This window comes from Notolepis coatsorum (assembly GCF_963971535.1).
Source record: "Notolepis coatsorum genome assembly, chromosome: 17".
NCBI lineage: Eukaryota > Metazoa > Chordata > Actinopteri > Aulopiformes > Paralepididae > Notolepis > Notolepis coatsorum.
The window spans coordinates 68,078,843-68,099,070 of NC_140181.1; the positions used below are offsets into that span (position 1 = coordinate 68,078,843).

At 41.2% G+C, this 20,228-nt stretch overlaps 1 protein-coding gene across 1 annotated transcript; it reads right to left on the reverse strand.

Moving 5' to 3' along the window:
- Positions 1-603: 603 nt before the first annotated feature.
- On the reverse strand, positions 604-19,124 carry elapor1 (endosome-lysosome associated apoptosis and autophagy regulator 1). The gene is given in 22 exon segments (XM_084332583.1): positions 604-2,147; positions 3,194-3,359; positions 3,840-4,018; positions 5,277-5,403; positions 6,407-6,508; positions 6,674-6,767; positions 7,429-7,579; positions 8,917-9,093; positions 9,508-9,771; positions 11,615-11,752; positions 12,282-12,387; positions 12,529-12,619; positions 13,535-13,627; positions 13,630-13,662; positions 16,428-16,605; positions 16,854-16,942; positions 17,215-17,364; positions 17,546-17,651; positions 18,021-18,101; positions 18,197-18,344; positions 18,473-18,653; positions 19,079-19,124. Coding segments are annotated over 21 exon segments (2,706 nt in total). The 5' UTR covers positions 18,622-18,653; positions 19,079-19,124; the 3' UTR covers positions 604-2,063.
- Positions 19,125-20,228: the final 1,104 nt, after the last annotated feature.

The following is a 20,228-nucleotide window of genomic DNA, read 5'->3' on the forward strand; positions in this document are numbered from 1 at the left end:
TATTATATTGTTTTGTAGTATATCACAACGGGGAAAACGTTCAGAAAACACGGGATACATAAGAGATTAGCATGGCATTTGAGTAAATTGTGGAAACTTCCATTGGTTTGTGTGGTGTACTGTCACATTTTGAGATACAGTATACATTTTCAGTTGTCACTAACTACTGTAAATGTAACTGTGTAAACTATAACAAAACGTTGTAATCAATTAACAATCTAACATTGTGTACATAATTAAGTATATATCTGCTTCAAGCAGTTAGGTAGCATAACATAGTATCAACTTTATGTAGGCCTATTCCATTTAGATTTATGTGAATTAAAATGTGAAATTTGATGCCCACTTTATGTCTGTTTTCCTCTCTGTTAGGATAGTGACACATTTTGACAGGAGATAAATTCAGGAATATTCTAAAAACAGGTTATAATTTCTGATTACACCTTTAGTAGATCTGTATACATTAAACCTAGACTAGCACATAATATGCCCCCCCCCCCCCCCCCCCATTTAAACAGTAGAATTTCAGTAGAATCGCCCGTATATTGATTAAATACTAAATAAAAAGTGCAAAGTGTGAACAAATATAAGAGAAATGCCTTTAATTTGTACTGTAGAATATTGTAAGGTTGTTGTTTTTTACATGAGGATCTATAGTCAAATATACAATAAGGCTGACGATAGCTTATAAAGATAAAAAAAAAACACACACACACAATTTAAGACAGTTATGTAAAATATACACAGGTCCACACATTTATGACTTAACCCTTTCACTACCAAAAGGTTAACACTTTCACTGCAACAATACAGAAGTTTAACCCTTTCACTGCCACACAACAGACGGTTAACCAGGCACGTGCACACATAGAGCCCAAGGGGTGCTCGAGCACCTGCCCTTTTGAGCCTCATAAAAAGTGCCCCTTTTTTTTTTTAACCGTTGAGCATATAGATTGCCCTTCCAACTGAAAAATGTCAGGATAGAATCAAAATAAAAGAGAGAGAGATGCTCCGTATTCCATTGCAGTTTGCACAGCCTCCTCAGCGTGCCTTTCCGCGGACCTATATATTTTATGTATAGTGTGGGTGGTGGTGATGATGATGATGATGATAGAAACCGCTGTGGCCCATACAGTTGAATGCTGGTATTACACTCACTGAGGGACACGAAGAAGTGAAGTCCGATGGGATTTGGGAATCACAAATACAAATTGGGATTGGAATAAAAAAGACATTTATATTAAACAATACAGAATATACAGCACTTCTTGGGGTCTGTATAAGCACTTATTCCCTCCCCCCTGAACATTTATGGAGATGTATGGGCCTTTTAAGTCAGTGATAAAAGTGTCTTTCAAGGATAAGTGAGCTCCTGCACTGATTATTATAGTTCAATATTCAATATTTGATCACCAAAACCCCCCAAAAAGCATAAAAAGGGGGGCCCCCCGCCCAAAAAGCAGGTTTGCACGCTTTGCGCGCTCGGTTCTAACACACACAGGTATAGTGCCCTTTTCAGCCTTTGAGCACCTGCCCCTCTAAAGTCCTGTGCACATCCCTGCGGTTAACCTGTGGTAGTGAAAGGTTAACCGTCTGTTGTGTGGTAGTGAAAGGGTTAATGTGCTCATGTAACTCTCTGGACTACAAAGTAAACAAGTCTTCAGCTCCTGTTTGAGTGTAATATAGTTTTAAATACATTATGACCTTGAAAAATATCCCCACAATGGAGACACATTTTTTCTTTTAATACTCAATATGACAAATATATTAAACCAATTTGTCTTTCTTGGCGGAGCAGAAAAATCCCTCCATTAACGTAGCCTCTATATCTCTTGGACTTACATTTGTAATAAATAAAACACATTCACAAAATGTCTAACCTATGTCTACATCCAATGTCAGAGATGGGTGGCTTACTGGCTTGTCAAAGAACTTTTAAAACCTGAAAGCTTTCTTTTCTTTTGCTATTCTTTTGAGGACATACATTTGGAACACATTGGAAGGTTCTAGTTAAGCGTCTTCATGTCACACTTCCTCTGTGTCCCCCAATAGGCCTCTCCGATCTAGAGCTCATCGGATTCATCTCCGTACGCAGCCAGTCCCGTAGATGACTTCAAAGGCACACAATCAAATCCATCGGATGTTCTCTGAGGGAAAACATTGATAGTAACGTTTAGTGTTAATACATGGGCAAAGAGAAAGAAAGAAAGGAAATAAAATGAATTGAATTCTAATTATTAATGAAAATATATGGAAAAAAGTATGTATTGTGACTGAAGTAATAACACAAATTACTAATACTCTTTAATACTTGTTTTTTCAGCAATCAGTGAATGTAGTAATATACAGTATCAATGGTATTCTATCAGTATATTCTGGGTGGGGGTGGTGGGGTGGTTATACCAACCTGTCTTATTATGGGTGGGGGTGGTTATATCAACCTGTATTATTATGGGTGGGGGTGGTTATATCAACCTGTCTTATTATGGGTGGGGGTGGTTACACCAACCTGTCTTATTATGGGTGGGGTGGTTATATCAACCTGTCTTATTATGGGTGGGGTGGTTATATCAACCTGTCTTATTATGGGTGGGGTGGTTATATCAACCTGTCTTATTATGGGTGGGGTGGTTATATCAACCTGTCTTATTCTGGGTGGGGGTGGTTACACCAACCTGTCTTATTCTGGGTGGGGGTGGTTACACCAACCTGTCTTATTCTGGGTGGGGGTGGTTACACCAACCTGTCTTATTCTGGGTGGGGGTGGTTACACCAACCTGTCTTATTCTGGGTGGGGGTGGTTACACCAACCTGTCTTATTCTGGGTGGGGGTGGTTACACCAACCTGTCTTATTCTGGGTGGGGGTGGTTACACCAACCTGTCTTATTCTGGGTGGGGGTGGTTACACCAACCTGTCTTATTCTGGGTGGGGGTGGTTACACCAACCTGTCTTATTCTGGGTGGGGGTGGTTACACCAACCTGTCTTATTATGGGTGGGGGTGGTTACACCAACCTGTCTTATTCTGGGTGGGGGTGGTTACACCAACCTGTCTTATTCTGGGTGGGGGTGGTTATATCAACCTGTCTTATTCTGGGTGGGGGTGGTTATACCAACCTGTCTTATTCTGGGTGGGGGTGGTTATACCAACCGGTCTTATTCTGGGTGGGGGTGGTGGGGTGGTTATACCAACCTGTCTTGGGAAGGACCTGATCTTGGTGAAGAAGGATTTCTTGGTGAGGTTGATGAGGTCGTCCTCAGCATCATCCCCCTCCATGATGGCACAGCTGTCTGCTGCGGGGAGCTCACATTCCTTCTCTCCGGAGGTCATCATCAGTTTGGAGTACTTGTACTGCAGCCTGCAGGAAGGTGACAAACTGTAAGGCCGTGGCAGGAATGATATCTTCAACGGTCCGTAACACATTACTAACTGGCAAACGCCATTGGATTGGATCGCCTAATATAATATAGTTTCAGTATGATTTGTAAACAAAGATTATAGTTTCACTTGACATGCGTTTTCCCACAGCCTTCTACTTTTATTATTATTATAAAACATTTTTGTAATTCAATTTACTATGTTTCATGTGCCTGGTTTCAACCTTTGTGTCAACTTTCGTTAACCCTTTCACTACCACACTACAAAGGGTTAACATTTTCACTACCACACTACAGACGGTTAACCGTCTGTAGTGTGGTAGAACCGTCTGTAGTGTGGTAGTGAAAGGTTAACCTTCTGTAGTGTGGTAGTGAAAGGGTTGAATATAAAACCATTTTATTTGTCTTAAAAACCATTGACAGTGTAGCAAAGGAGAGGTAATGAACGGAGTGAGTCTTACTTGCGTGTCTTCTTCCAGAAGTAGCAGCTGATGCAGATGAGCAGGAGAGCAGCGACTATCCCAGTGGAAACGCCGAACTTCAGCCAGAAGTCTAGGCTCACACATGCACTGACTGTTTGAGCCGGTAGGGACACCCCACCATAGCACTGCAAGGGCTGCTGCCATACAGACGTGGTTCTCTGAAAGACACAAACACATGCATGTGAATTTAAATTCATATTTTAATAGAATCTTCCAATTCTAACTTGTTTGCAAGCTGCAAACAAGTTAACAGCGGTAAGGTAATGACATCGGCCACTCAATGGTTGACTAACTCATGTCTGCATAATTTAAACACCAAAGAAACTGTTTGCATGTTTTTTACAAAGCGGCTGATGAATACTGTCTCACCTGATGTCTATGTCAGAGGAGAAAAGTTGACAGTCATGTCCAAATATAGATACCTCGGGATAAAAATGGACTCCAATCTTACATTTAAAAAAAAAATCAAATCGGTAGTAAACAACGCAAAGTTTCACTTATCAAACTTCCGTCACATCAGAAACTCTGTCAACAAAAGCAGCAGCACTGTATTTTAATGCCATTATCATGTCACATTTATCATACTGTCTGACTAGCTGGACATAAGCCTCCTGTACAACACTACGATCTGTACCGGTAGTTTACCATCAGGCTGTGAAAGTACTAGACAGGAAAACAAACAGCCACCACCATTGTCATAGCAACAAACCAGAACCTACTGAGCTGGGACAATCTCGTTAAATTCAAAGATGCGTGCCTTACTTATAAAATCCTACATGGCTTGGCTCCTCCACCCCCCCCCCCCCCCCCCCCTCTGTACTTTCATAAAACAGAAAACATCTGCTGACAGATATACCAGGTCTGTATGGGGACTGTGTAGTCCCAAACAGGAGGTCTGTTTTTAGTCAGGCAGCCTTTTCTGTGAGAGCATCCCACACCTGGAACAGTCTGCCAATACGGCTCAGGGAGTATCAAAGATTCATTTCATTTAATCGAACTTAAACTCATTGGTTGAGAGATGGTCAAGTGTGCGACCATTTTAACTGAGGGGTTGTGATGTATTGTAATGTATTTTAAATTTGAATGTATTTATTTTAATGTATTTTAGTGTATTGTAACCTACTGATTCCTACTGTGTTTTAATTATTGTACTGTCTTAATTATCGTAGTGCTCATGTCACCTGCCCCAGAGACTACAGTTTAAAATGAGCCAACCTGGCTAAACTGGCATATTTACAGTCAAATGTTCCTTAATATGCACAGTCTCTGTATTTTAAACCAATAAATACAAATACAAAATACAAATTAAATTATACATGTATAAATATACAGATTAAATTATATATACATCAATACTTGAATGGGTAAAAGAAAAAAGAAAAAACACACACACACACATCCAAACAGATACACTACCTGTATTCCCTGGATACATGCACTGACTATCTCTCTGTAGTGGCTCTTGGTGCAGAGTGGACAGGCATTCTGGCTCTGCCACAGGAAGTGGAAGGAGCATCCGTCACACGTCCCCTCTGAACATTTGCTACGAAGGGAAAACGACAGACGTGAGATGCCAGTCCCGCTGCTTGTGATGTCATACAATAGTTGGAGTTTCATAATCCCTCCACAAGGGGTCACTTTATCCAAAGTTCAGACTCTATATAGAGTCAGAGTGTTCAGTGGTATTTTTGGTATTTCTCTCCGAAATGGTTGCCCGCTTCCAACACCCATCCTGGCCCTCCTAGCTGTGGGTATCTCATCTAAGGTTTCTTCCAAAGACTCTAGTCAGCCAAACAACTGCCTCTTTGAACTGCTGCAGTCAGGCAAGCGCTACCGGAGTCTTATGGCCAGTACAGAGTGACTCAGAAGGAGCTTCTATCCCTAGGCCATCAGGATGCTCAATGACTATGTAACAACCCATCATCTACACTCATTGCACACACATCCACAGGACCACATCCACACACTCACTTTTAAACAAACACTCACCGTAACACTCACTTTAGACACTTTAACACTACATTATATTTATCTATTAAAGGGATTTGCACTACATGCATACCTCATTTGCATTTGCACCTTACCTTAACGTTTTGTACCTCATTGTCTGCATTGTACCTCACTGTTTACTCATTTTTACTCACTGTACTTAGACTGTACCTAGGTTGTACTTTAGATTGTATATTGTATTGTATATATGTATATTGTATATTCCTCTTTACTTACTTTTTACTTACTTTTTTACTGTATGAAGCACACTCTCAGGGGCTCATACAGAACCAAGCATTTCACTGTAAAGTACGTGTATTTTATTGTGACAATTAATAAACAAACTTGAAACTTGAACTTCCCTTTTTTTCCTATTCAGGTTTATTTCGAGGGAGTTAAGCAGGGGGTGTTGTACCTTGGTGGGCCTGTGAATGTACATAAATACATTTGACTTGACCGGTGCCAAGTTGGCTCATGTAACATTAGTTCCAAGTCCAGCGTGTCACTCTTGGGGGGGGGGGGGGTCAAACATTCAAGTCAGTGATGGTGTAAGGTACCTTGGCAGAGAGATGTGGTCTTTGGCCGTAACCGTGGGATCACATCTCAGCCTGATGGTGGTCGACCTGCCCTGTTTACAAGCCTGGGTCGTCTCAGTTGACCTGCATACACAAGGATATAATAGTGGAATGTGAATATATAGACCTCTACTATATGGTATCATTGCATCAGTTATAATGCAACAGTAGTAACAAAACTGCCGCCTTCAATGGAATATAATTTCATGGTAGCTTGGCAATGAAATATAGGCCTGTGACTTATGTAACCTGTAATAGAATATCACGTCTGGCAGGCTGGATGCGGCAGGGAATGACTTTTCCAGAGACGAGATCTGACCCAGCGTCGTATCAGTGGTGACACCTTCGGACAGAAGCAGAAGACATGCTCTAAAACGTTTCCGCAGGAATCAACAGATTGATGCAAACAACAAATAGGTTGAAATGGTTTTAGTTCCACAGACTCGGGCCACTAGAACTGAACACAGGCATGTTTCTCTTTCATTTTAATGTGTCAACGTTCAAGTACATTATATAAGAAACATAACCTCAATGACTTACCCACACTGCACTGCCCACCCATACACTTTTAAATCTAAACTAGGTTCCTATTAGGGCGGGGCGATATGGCCAAAATTTCATATCACAGTATATTTCTTAGTTTTGGCGGTATAGCGGTATTTGGCGATATTTTGTTTTGTGATATGACATCATTCTTATGTTTCTATCTTGTAATACAATTATCACGGTGCTGTTCAAAATGGTCTATTTTATTTGACCTTTTCAAATACTGCAGCAAGGAACTATTTCATTAACTTAAAAATATACCTGGTGTATATGTTTTTGATATGTATAATATATATGGTGGACGACGATATAGTAAAAATCCATACCTTTGCATGGATCCATGACGGTACACCTTCCTATTCGGTATACCTCCCGGCCCTATGCATGTACTCACCCTAGGGCCTAGTCTATGGCACAAGGGATAATAACATCATATCCTGCATGTTGTCAGCTCTTACCGAGGAGTGTGTCACCGATAATGAAGGGCTGGGAGGACACCACACTCTGACCTCTGATGTCCGAGGGCACCACAGTCGACTGGCAGGCATAACCCTTAACCTCCCTCTGGCTCTCAGTTACATTGTCCACGCAGGTGGCTGGCTGTCTACCCTGTAGGACAAACATGGGGCAAACGTTATGGCACATAATCAAAATTCTCACCTAACCAGCGAGAGAATAGGGAGGTGTAGTGGTTAGGTTACGTGGTTTCCGGCGCGGTCCACCTCGCTTGAAATTGCAATGTATTTTCCAATGGACACATTTCTAAATCGTCTCGTTTAAAACAATTAAAGCATGAACATTGGCATGGTGTACCTTTCAGTGTGTATTCATCCACAATCTATAGCTCAACATGAAACAATTCGCAATTAATCGTAAAAGAATTACATATATAATTTTATTTCAACCAAAAATGCTTAAACAATAATGTTAGTGATAGAAGGGAACTAATTTTGTGCACAAATGGAAAGCTTACCAATGTTCATAAGGCAGAATTACAATAGCCGATAATACATTTTCCCAATGATAAATCCCTATACGGGTGGACCGCACGGGAAACTAAAGTGACGTCAGACTACACCTCCCTATTAAATCATACTTGTAGTTGCTACACATGTGTACCGTTACTGTACAATGCCCTCACCTAAGGGCTGACCAGTATAACCACAGTCTAATGCTTTTGGTCACTGAGTTGCTCCATTGGAGCAATTGGAGGCGAGTGCCTGGTTGGAGGGGCACCGCGATGGTAGTTGTTATGGGATTAAAATGTGCCACCTTTCCGTCACAGGGTCACCCAGTGATAGTTGAGGAGTTGGGTACTGTATATTCTCACCATGCGGTGGTCCAAGATAAGTCAGTGGTCATCAGGTTAAAACAGGTGGATATATGCTGTACATGCCTCAGAGGAGGAGGTGGTTGTGCACACTCCACTGTGTCTCTCCTAGGGGCTCTCCAACACAGGGACACAGGCGACGATGGTGAGAGCAGTGCGTGCATGTGTGGGGGGGGGGGGGGGGGGGGGCAGATTTATCCTGTGCACAGATGACCTCAATGCGCAACATGGTGTCCTGCTCACCAAGCTTTCTCGGTACAACTTCTCCCCTAATACCATCACATACATGAAGTATTATCTTGAAGGTAGAACTCAGAGTAAGAACAAATGGTGAGCTATCGTATAGGACGTATAGAGCTGTAAATGAACACATGACCACATGTTCACATGCGGTAACATTATATACAGGGTCAGGACGTAGTTACCTTTTTGATAGGCTACAACAATGCGGTAAAGCAAGAGAGAAAGGGGAAAGAGATTCACAACAGCATAATTAAATATCATTCTGTAATCTGGGACAAGCGGGGGCCATTAAACAGCCATCCCCACAGCACAGCGGTATAATCAGCAAACCCAATTCAACGTGGGATTGCGTGTGGGTCTCGAGCTCCCTCACCTCTTCCCCGCAGAGGGCCACGCTGAAGCGATGGAAGTATCGAAGGCCTTTGCTGGTGAAGCGTGGGCTGCTCTGGAAGCCGGTGACATTGGCCAGAGGGGTGAAGTCATAGTGCAGGAACTCCCCTCCGCCGCTCTGTGCATCCAACGTACAGCCACTGAGACAGCCTGAGTGGGCCTGGGGCGTGGAGAGAAACCAGTCCCTGGTGTCAATAAGGCACATTTACATTTAGTCCTGTCACTGACACTTTTATCCAAAAGCGACTTGCAAGTTCTGTACAAGTCAGCAGGAAGGGTACAACTCTTTCAGATAAGTAACATTGTTCGTCAAACAGTGTTGAACTTGGGTGCCACACTCTTGAGTCAAGTTGAGTGCATAGTAGTATAGACATATTAGCATAGTTGGTAGTAATATAGGCAAGGTAGATTCCTTAGTTAGCAAGGTGCATGATAGTAAAAGTTATTTTTACCAAAGAAAGATGAATGGATAGGTGGGTGAGTCGGTAGATGGATGGATAGATGGATAGATTGAGTACATGGAAGTTACATTGACATCTGTGGTTTGAGTTAACGTTAGAGAATTCCCCCTCACTTTGTTTCTGTGTGTGTTTGGTCCACAGTGAACACAAGCGTCCTCTCCTATCGGCTGGTCCGGCCTGATGAAGGTGTTTGGTGGGCAGCTCTTACACGCACCAGTGCCACTGACCATGTAGTGGCCTGGAGGACAGGGAACACAGGCAGAGTCCTTCTGAGAAGACCCCAGAGCACAGTGCTGACACCGGGAGGCCACGCCGTCCAGCACGTTGGTGATGTGGACGGAGTAGATCTTGGCAAAGTCGGTAGTGTATCGTTTGTCCTGGAGAAAGAGGAAAATGGTAGTCATCATTCAAACACTGTGCTTTTCTGTTCTTGTAGATTGATTAGGTTTTATGGTATGATTTATGATGCCTGTTGTGTTTTGCATCTAACAATGACTAAATTTCCCACCAGGGGATTAATAAATATCTGATCTGATCCATACACAAATCAATGTCCCAATGTACAATTTTGGTTTTCTAACATATGCCACATGAAGCATTCAATTTATTTTGCTATAGATAGCATTTTATGTAGAGTAGTCATTTAAAACAAAACAAACAAAAAATACATCCACATCACTTTTAGAAAGGTGCGGAATAAAAGTATTTGTTTTCCCCCCAAAAAGTATTGATTGATTAATTTATAATTAAAAAAAAATGTGCGGGTCCAAATCAATGTTGTTGTTAATGTTTACATGTTGCATGTATCCCCTCCCTACTTCCCATTTCCCCACATGGAATGCACCTGATGACATAATGACATGCTGGTGCTCAAGTGCGACATCTAGTGGCTGCATGTTATATATAGCACCTTTAAAAGCCTGTTCTCTAAAAGTTTTGGTAATAACAGTTGCATGTCTTGCTAATAACAGTTGCATGTCTTGGTAATAACAGTTACATGTGTTGGTAATAACAGTTACATGTCTTGGTAATAACAGTTACATGTCTTGGTAATAACAGTTGCATGTCTTGCTAATAACAGTTGCATGTCTTGGTAATAACAGTTACATGTCTTGGTAATAACAGTTACATGTCTTGGTAATAACAGTTACATGTCTTGGTAATAACAGTTACATGTCTTGGTAATAACAGTTACATGTGTTGGTAATAACAGTTACATGTGTTGGTAATAACAGTTGCATGTCTTGGTAATAACAGTTACATGTGTTGGTAATAACAGTTACATGTCTTGGTAATAACAGTTACATGTGTTGGTAATAACAGATGCATGTCTTGCTAATAACATGTGTTGGTTTGTCCTCACTGATGGAGAGGCGCAACAAACACTGGTATTTGTAAATTTGTAAGGCCCTTATTGGAAAGCTACCTCCTTATATTTATCCTTCCATTATTGGAATGGAATTTTGGGACCTATGGAACCCGTTCAAGCCCGCCTACCCCCCCCAACCACCTCCAATGTACAGTTACCCACCTACCCAACCCCCCCCCCCCCCCCACTCCCACCCCACCTACCCAACCTCCTCCAATATATCATAAACAGTACTGTATATTTGTAGATCTGGTATGTCATAAATGTCTAGATGCAACAGTACTGTCTACCTGTATGTCATGTATGTCATATATGTTATGATGAATTGAAAATGGGGGACCCTGATGTAAATAAGACGAAAGTCTTTCCCTGGTCTGCATCCCCTTAACAATTGTGTGTATTGAGCTGTACTGTATTGTACCCATTCTGCAATCTGTTAATAAAAATTTCAATCAATCAATCAATCAATCAATCAAAACTGGCTGGTCCTTAAAGTCCCTTGAGTTTGCTAGGAACAGGGTAAATCTGCATTTCATTATGATGCCTTTAGCTCATGCAATGAACTCCATCAGTCCTTAAAGCTTGAGATCCTCCCCTCTGTTGCAGAATTTAGAACCTTGATCTCCAACCATTGTCAATCAAGTTTTACGTGTTTTAATAGATTTTCGATCCTTGTTGTCTTATTGTTATGATTTCATATGCTGTGTGATTTTATATGCCTTTTAAAAAAAATTATTTCTGTATGTACACTCAACGTGAGGGAAACCTCAGTTGCCTTTCGAGTTTAAATAAAGGTTTGAAATGAAATGATCTGAAGAGATATTGAATGTGGACGTGCCGTTGGGTCTTACCGGGTCAGATCCCCCTTGGCGCTGGAAGGCCCAGGTGAAGCTGACGGTGCTGTTGCTCTTGATCAGGTAGGAGTAGGACTGTCTGCTGCTGCTGCCAGGCCACTCTTCCACCACCTCGTTGTTCCTCTGGTTATAACCCTGTCGAAAAATAAACACTGACCTCAGACATTTATACTGACATCAAACTGTGCCATTTGTAGGGGTGTAACCATCTCAATACAGAACTGGAGATCTAACCCCCCCCCCCCCAAAATGTACGTTCAGTATGATAGTAGAGTTTAAGATGGCTGCTGTTCTCGAACCAAGATATGAGATGCTAAGCAGACCTTGAGAGTCTGGTGGTATGGTTACTGCTATTAACATAATGTTTTGCAAAATTTTATTCTTTACGACTTTTAAATAAAATGTTATGAGCCAATCCACGTGTTGTATCATATATATATATGTATATATATAAAATATCCAATTAGAGCTCTTTAGTCTGATTACATTTGACGCATGAAGAATTCAAAATCGAGACCTTAAAATCTAAATTTGTGTAGAATCTGAACGTTTGTGTATTGTCAGTTGTCACACCCCTAGTGATTAGTGATATCCTGATGATATCATGTAGATTATAGAGTAAACAACTTGTGACACATTTATATGTTGTAATACTGTCCCTCACCGCCATGAAGTAAAGTGTGCAGTCGGCATCACACTTGGTCTCAAAGACGAAGGTGATCCGAGACAGTCCACTTCCTTGATCATCTATGGCCAAGGACTGGGGCAGCCTATGGAGACACAATTTACATTTCATGAAACCTTTTGCGTACTCAAGCAGTAACATCACTGTAAAATTCATGATAAACATCATGATTTTTTTTGTATTTCTTTAATTGGATTCAGGGGGATTTATCAGTCCTGAGACCCACCGGTATCCAGGAACACTGAGGGAGAGAATCATGTAGTCTGATTCCTGGCCCCCTGGTGTGGTGTAGATGTACTCCCCAGCCACCTCCCATGCTGTCATAGCAAATAACACAATGATTACATGATCATAGAACAGTAGTGCACACATATTATCATTCACACATAATATCATTCACACATAATATCATTCACACATTATCATTCACACACATAATATCATTCACACATATTATCATTCACACATAATATCATTCACACATAATATCATTCACACATTATCATTCACACACATAATATCATTCACACATATTATCATTCACACATTATCATTCACACATATTATCATTCACACATATTATCATTCACACATAATATCATTCACACATAATATCATTCACACATTATCATTCACACATATTATCATTCACACATATTATCATTCACACATAATATCATTCACACATAATATCATTCACACATTATCATTCACACATATTATCATTCACACATAATATCATTCACACATATTATCATTCACACATAATATCATTCACACATAATATCATTCACACATTATCATTCACACATTATCATTCACACATAATAGTATAGGGAAGCACCGATACCACTCTCTCTGCCGATACCAATCCAGAGTCCTAAACTTACAGTTTTGGCCGATACCGAGTACCGATCCGACTTTTACTGAACAGTATAGACTTAAGACCATCAGTTAGGGGTCATTATATTAAAAATATAATGTTTAATATATATTAATAATATTTAGATATAATTAGTCACTTTGCTTTGATTTCTGGCATATTTCTTGGTATCGGATTTTAGTGTTGGGGGGAAAAGTTCCTACCGATACCGATTTAGCCTATTTTAGCCTGATATGGGACAGATATCGCATACCAGTATCCGTATCGGTGCATCCCTACAAAACAGGATGATCTGGTAGCTCACAAAGGCCTCTCTACTGTAACATATGAACAAGTATTTGTCTCCTACCGGTGCTGCGGTCAGACTCGCTGTATTCTCGGCGGAAGACGGAGCTCATCATGTTGCTGGGCATCTTGTTCCACCATTTGTACTCGAAGCCACCATTGGCTCCGTGCCAACGGGGCACTCAGCACAGGCTGTCAACAGATGACGTGTTGAGTTTTCATGCACGTCAACCATGTTGTAAATGTGTTGGCATTAGTGTGAGAGAGTTGCAGTATAGTTTGAACAAGTCAATAAGGCTTAAGAGGCTTCTCTAGCAACATGTCTTCGTCGTGCTAGCTTGGGAATTGGATTCTGTGATTTGATTCTCCAAAGGTTTTTAATTCATTCATTTGGTTGTTGTGATTTGTTCTAATTCTGATTCCTGAAAACGTTGTACTCACTGTGTATATGCATATGAAATTGCTTACTCATTTGAAAACAGTATTGTGTCTTGAGGCTTTAGGCCATGCCATATTTTCCTTTTCATAATTTGCCTGAGCAGCATTCACTGTCTAACCATATACTCTGTATGATAGCATGTATGACAGTGCTGTATATATTGCATATTTACATTTATATCTTTATATTTACTGCATATATATACAATATATATATACCCATATTTGTCTGAATATACCTGCATATACCCCCTCTCTATACCTGCTTGTACACCTGAATATAACCCATAGCTCTCTATGATAGCATGTACAATAATGCTGTATATACCATATATTTATTCTCACCTGTCTGTACCTTTACTATATATTTCTTTCTTTTTTAATTATGTTTTTGGTAGATATTTTATTGGTTTTTGCTACCGAGCAGTCCGGTAGAGAGAGAGAGAGAGGAAGAATGGGAGATAGACGGGGGGAAGACATTCGGCAAAGGTCGCCGGGTCCGGGAGTCGAACCTGGGACGGCCATGTTGCACCGCAGCGATGTACGTGGTGCACCACCCTGGCGCGTATTAGTCATAGGCCTACTGTCTTTATTTAATATTTATATTTATATTTAAAATAATACTGTATACTATATATATATATATCCACATCTGCCTGACTACATACCTGCAAATAATCCTTTTTACATATCTGTAGATACTTAGATCCACAAAGAATGGATTGCACGGAGCAAGTTGCACCCTTACTTACAATTAATTACTGTATTGTACCCATTCTGCAATCTGTAAAAAAAATGCATTTAATCAATCACCGTGCAGATTGATTGATTGATTGAATGAAAATGTTATTAACAGATTGCAGAATGGGTACAATACAGTACGGCTCAATACACACAATTGTTAAGGGGATGCAGACCAGAGAAAGACTTTCGTCTTGTTTACATCAGGGTCCCCCATTTTCAATTCATAATGAATTGTAAGTAAGGGTGCAACTTGCTCCGTGCAATCCATTCTTTGTGGATCTAGCCTATCTATATATCTGTACATATCTCTTACCTACTCTTACTAGTTACACTGCTGACCACTACCACTTACTAACATAGTGTCTTTATACCTGTACCACTGTACATATTAATACTACAGCTCTGTACATACATCTGATTAGCACTACACTCAGTAGTACTAATTTATATATTTTATACCCAGTTTAACCACCTGTACATTGTATATGGCTGTTGCACTTTACTGCTACATTTGCACTCTGGTTGGATGCCAAACTTATTTTCATTGTACTGTACTTGTGCTGTATAATAACAATATGTTTAATCTAATCTATTCAAATCTAATTTAACTCTACATGGAATAAATGTACTGATCCAAACTCTCAGTAGCTCTCCAACCAAATCAGTTTGTGGAAAAACTATGAAGGGTTTTTGGGACGTGAATGTGAGATGATTTGCCACTGAATCGGCTTTGTTTTGGAGGGAAGTACCACTTTCATTTAACTTGCACTGAAGAACCTTATAAGTCTGTTTTTAAATGTTATGGGCGGCCAATGTACGTGTTAATGTGATATATCAACAGTCAGTACTCAGCCTCTAATGTCTTTAACTAACCTGCCTACTGTCTTTTACTATCATGCACTTTGCTACTAAATAATCTTCCTTGCCTATATTACTACCTACTATGCTAAATTATGTCTTTACTACTATGCACCCAAAACTGTAGCATCCAAGTTCAACACTGTTTGATGAACATTGTTACTTGGCTAAAAACGTTGTAGCCTTCCTGCTGACCTGTTGTACAGAACTTGTAAGTCACTTTGGATAAAAGCATCAGCTAAATGACTAAATGTAAATGTCAACTATGAATGAACACAATCTAACTTACCATGTTTAGATAATAAAGTTTGAAAACATTGTTCCTCTGAAAACACCAAACAGACTTGGTTCTTTGACTGAGGTTCTCGGATTAATGTGCACAAACTCCCAACAATGTAAATTCACTTCATAACTCCGTATCCTGTCCTTTTTCACGTGTCATACTGGATAGAAGAAACAGCATAATGTCTACATTACATACATACATAGATACATACATACCAACTATTTCGCCTGTTTTATTCTCCACCCATTGATCATCCATAGCAACACTACTATCACCGACATCTAAGAAGGGAGATCCCCCCTGAACGGCCCTTCTAAGGTTTCTCTCCTCCACATTGCCTGTGGTGCTTTTTTCCTATTGCTAGGTTTTTTGTGAGTTTTTCCCTACCTTCGCTGGGGTTTGTCTGGGAGTGTTGCATTTATTTATTTTACATTTATTTTGGATTTCATGGTTTTTTGTTTTGTTCTTGATTTATTGTGATGTTTCTTCTTGACTTAAAGAAGAAGTGTCCGGCCCATGGGGACATTAAAGTGTGTTGTCGGGCCTTACAAATACATTGATTTGATTTGATTTTGATTTAATGTCAGGGTACATGGTGATGATGAGGATGATAGCGGGGGCGGTTCCGCACCTGTTCCATTGGAGTAGGACCCGTGGGGACAGGGTTCACAGGTGGAGGAGTTGGTGACGAAGAAGCCCGGGTTACACGGAGGACAGCTCAGCATCTCTCCCGAGACGGGCAGCTTCTCCGCCCCGTCAACGCTCTCGCTGCAAATCTTCGGCTCAATCCATTTGTACATGAGCTGGGTCTGAGACACACACACAGCAATGGGGGGGGGCATGAATACATCAAATGACACTGACACTGTGCTCTATGGCTGATTAGTGCCAGACCAGACAATCAATATTTAAGGAAACCTAATAGTTACACCAGATGGTTCTAAGTGCAGTGGGCTTCACCGTGCGGGAAGCCTCTTCATATTGAAACAGGCCTGCCCGGTTTCACCTCTCCTAATCCTCATTCTAATGCTACCTCCATGTACTTTTCCCACAGTACCTGTCCCTTGGAGTCACATGGGGTGTGGGTGTAGAAGTAGTCACTATTTGTACACGCCGGTCTTGGTTTGCAGTTCCCAGATCCAGCCCCTGGAACACAATATTGGCCCCCAGCCAGAGATAAACCAACCGTCACACACGAGGAATAACACACACACCGCTCACATTAAGATCCACTGATACCACACAACCTGGACACCGGTGTATATTTACATATATATTGCCTCTGGTTGGTGACATGCAAATGCTTGATCTTACTATGTCAGTGTAAATTTCAGCGTATATACTAGAGTTTAGTCAAAACAGCAGTCTGTTGAGGAAGCACAATGGTTAGCAGTGTGGACTGTGGAGCGCAAACATACCTGCATATTTTTCGGTCTCACACTCCTGGCACACGGTGGCACCTTTGTTGGAGAAGGAGTTGGCGGGGCAGGGGTTACAGTGGGCTGATCCCGGCTGGGCACTGTAGGTACCAGGCTTGCAATGGAAACACCCTGATGTATAGGCCACCCCTGGAGGAGAAGCATCCATTAACTTGTAAACCATTAACAGGACAAGAAGCGAGAAGGTGTAGTGGTGAAGTCTCAAATCATCTACAGGTGACGTAACGAGTTGGAAATGGGGAGGGGGGGGGGGGGGGGGGGGGGCAGTCAAACGATGAACCTTAAAGAGAAGCGGACAATAATATTCTACCTGAGATGGCAATGTTCCTCAACAGCACAGGTTTGACAGCACTGCCCACCAGGGAGTATGCGGTGGTCTTCCAATACAGCACATTGCTGCCTTTGTTTAGCTGTAACTGCACAGGGTGAAATTGAAAGAGAGAAAGGAAGAAAGAGAGAAAGGAAGAAAGAGAGAAAGAGAAAGAAAGAAAGAAAGAAAGAAAGAAAGAAAGAAAGAAAGAAAGAAAGAAAGAAAGAAAGAAAGAAAGAAAGAAAGAAAGAAAGAAAGAAAGAAAGAAAGAAAGAAAGAAAGAAAGAAAGAAAGAAAGAAAGAAAGAAAGAAAGAAAGAAAGAAAGAAAGAAAGAAAGAAAGAAAGAAGGAGATAAGAGTTAGGAGTGAGAACTATTATGTCCAAACTCTCCAAAACAATATAAGCGTCACACAAACAATAACAGAAAACAACAAGCATGGTGACGATACGTGTTGAAGCTCTGGTCAGACATACGTTGTAGGAATTCCAGTCACTTTCTGACATCTTCATGAAGCGGTTATGAGAGTCTGTGGACTGACACTGGTCGTTCTGAACCTAGTGAAGGAGAAGGAACCAGAGGAGAGGAGATCAACCAATAGTCGCTCCTAACCATGTTAGTGGAGAACGGATAGTCACTATGAAACACTTACGAAGAACTCAAAGTAGATGCTGTTATCTGGGTAGAAATACTCAAAGGACACAGTTCCGGGTTTCTTGAGGTTCACAGAGTAAGTCAACGTTGCGGTGCACTCGTCTGTGTTTGAAGCTATGTAATCACCTTTCGGTATCCAGGTTGAGCTAGACAAGGACAATACACCAAAAGGCACCATCAGTTATATATGTTGTAGCTAGTTGATAGTTGTTACTGCTTTGAATTATGATTGAGACCCATGTCTATCAAAAAGCTATGTGTGCATTGTACTAACTTGGAGCAGTTTGTGGGAGTGTCCCAATAGTTCACTTTGCTCCCGTGAGTAGCCAGGCCGGCTGGCAGGCTGTCCCACTCATCAAAGGCCACGCTGGTCCCCAGAGAGTAGGTCCCCACAGCGCATTTCTGACACTCTTGAGAACGCATGTCCAGAAACTCTCCTTGACTGCAGGAGAAAGCTACGGGAAGGAGAGAGAAAGCCGTCTCATTAGAAAGTCATGGAGATATACTGTAGGCTCCTGTACATAAGGCAGGGAATAGAGAATAACGGCTTGGATGTTATTGTTATGACGAGTTGAGGATTGTTTTTTTTACATTAATGGTAGGGATGCACCATTATATCAGCAGACAATCAGTATTGGAATTTAAATTACATAGCTGTGTCCTATTTGTTAGATTTGTTAAACTTGTGAAACCACTTGATTATCTGAAAGGCTGTGGCTCTTTTGTACTTGAATTTGTTCCAACATTCTTACAGCGTTTGTTTTCGCTATCAGATTCTGACAATACGCATATAACATAAAAAGAAAAAACTTTATCATGCAAAAACATGTATCCTACAGTATATGCACTGTAGTTGTGGAGAGGTACGTATGAAACTTACTGCACTGAGTGCCCTTGACGGGGTCTGGGAGGCCTGTGCAGGTTAGGGGCTTGTTTGGAACAGCCACCCTCCATCGTGACCCGAGGACGTCGCAGTCTGTGTACTCAAAGTGGTAATCAGACTGCAGGGAGAAGCACACAGGTGGAGGGTTCACACGACTGCAGCAAACCGAAAGTGCATTCAACTAGGGTGCATCACATACATTCACACCAGCAGCCATTGTCTCTCCACAGGGGAAAGCGATGAGAAAAGAAATCATCTCGCATGCCAGATTCAAGTGAATTCAAGTAATGTGTGAAGGTTGCCCTCTTTGCTCACACTATAGTTTGCTGATGGATTGTTTTATAACTGCAGTTTCTCTCTCTGAAACCAGGTCAACCTCCTTTCCAAATACAGACGGAGGCAAATGTTTACCTAGGAAGCCGTCTCACCTGTTGCCCTAATCTCCTTCATCAAGGATATGCAGCAACTCTTTACCACCTAGGCTTCACCAGAGGGTATTTACTTAGCCATGGGGAAAAGACCCCTTTTGTAAACATTTAATTTTAATGTTGTTGTGGGGCATTGTTTTAACACAAGGACAATGCTACTTTTACTATAGGTGTGTGTGTTATATAATGCTAATACAGTTATACTAAGTGATTGACAAACACTGCCCCACCCAATGCCACCCATAATGAAGTACCAGTCATTAGAGACAGACGCGGGTGATGTTATGCTAAGGCTTATATTGTTGATTGTAACCTCCTTCTGCATGGCAACAAGTGAGTATTTCGTTGGCAGAGAGACTAATCTCAATGTGAGACCATTGGTCAGCAATGGTGGGCTGTGCTCTGTTGTCCAAGAGGACCACTTAGCAGCCCATGAGCGTGGTAAACCTAGCCCCTGCACTCAACCACGTAGGATTAATAGTTAACAAAACGCACAACAGCGGACCAATGTTCCTCTGAGCTTGTGTTTTTGATTAGTGCTGCTACATTAGCCATGATTCGGGTATCAGATGGACAGCATGCCTGTGGGAGGATTTGATGTAAAAATGCATCAAATTGGAGACGGGCTCTGTAATCACCTCCTTTATACAACAGCGGAAACCAAGGCAACAGGACATTATGGTCTGTGTGTCTCATGGTCAAATGACCAGCAGAGACAG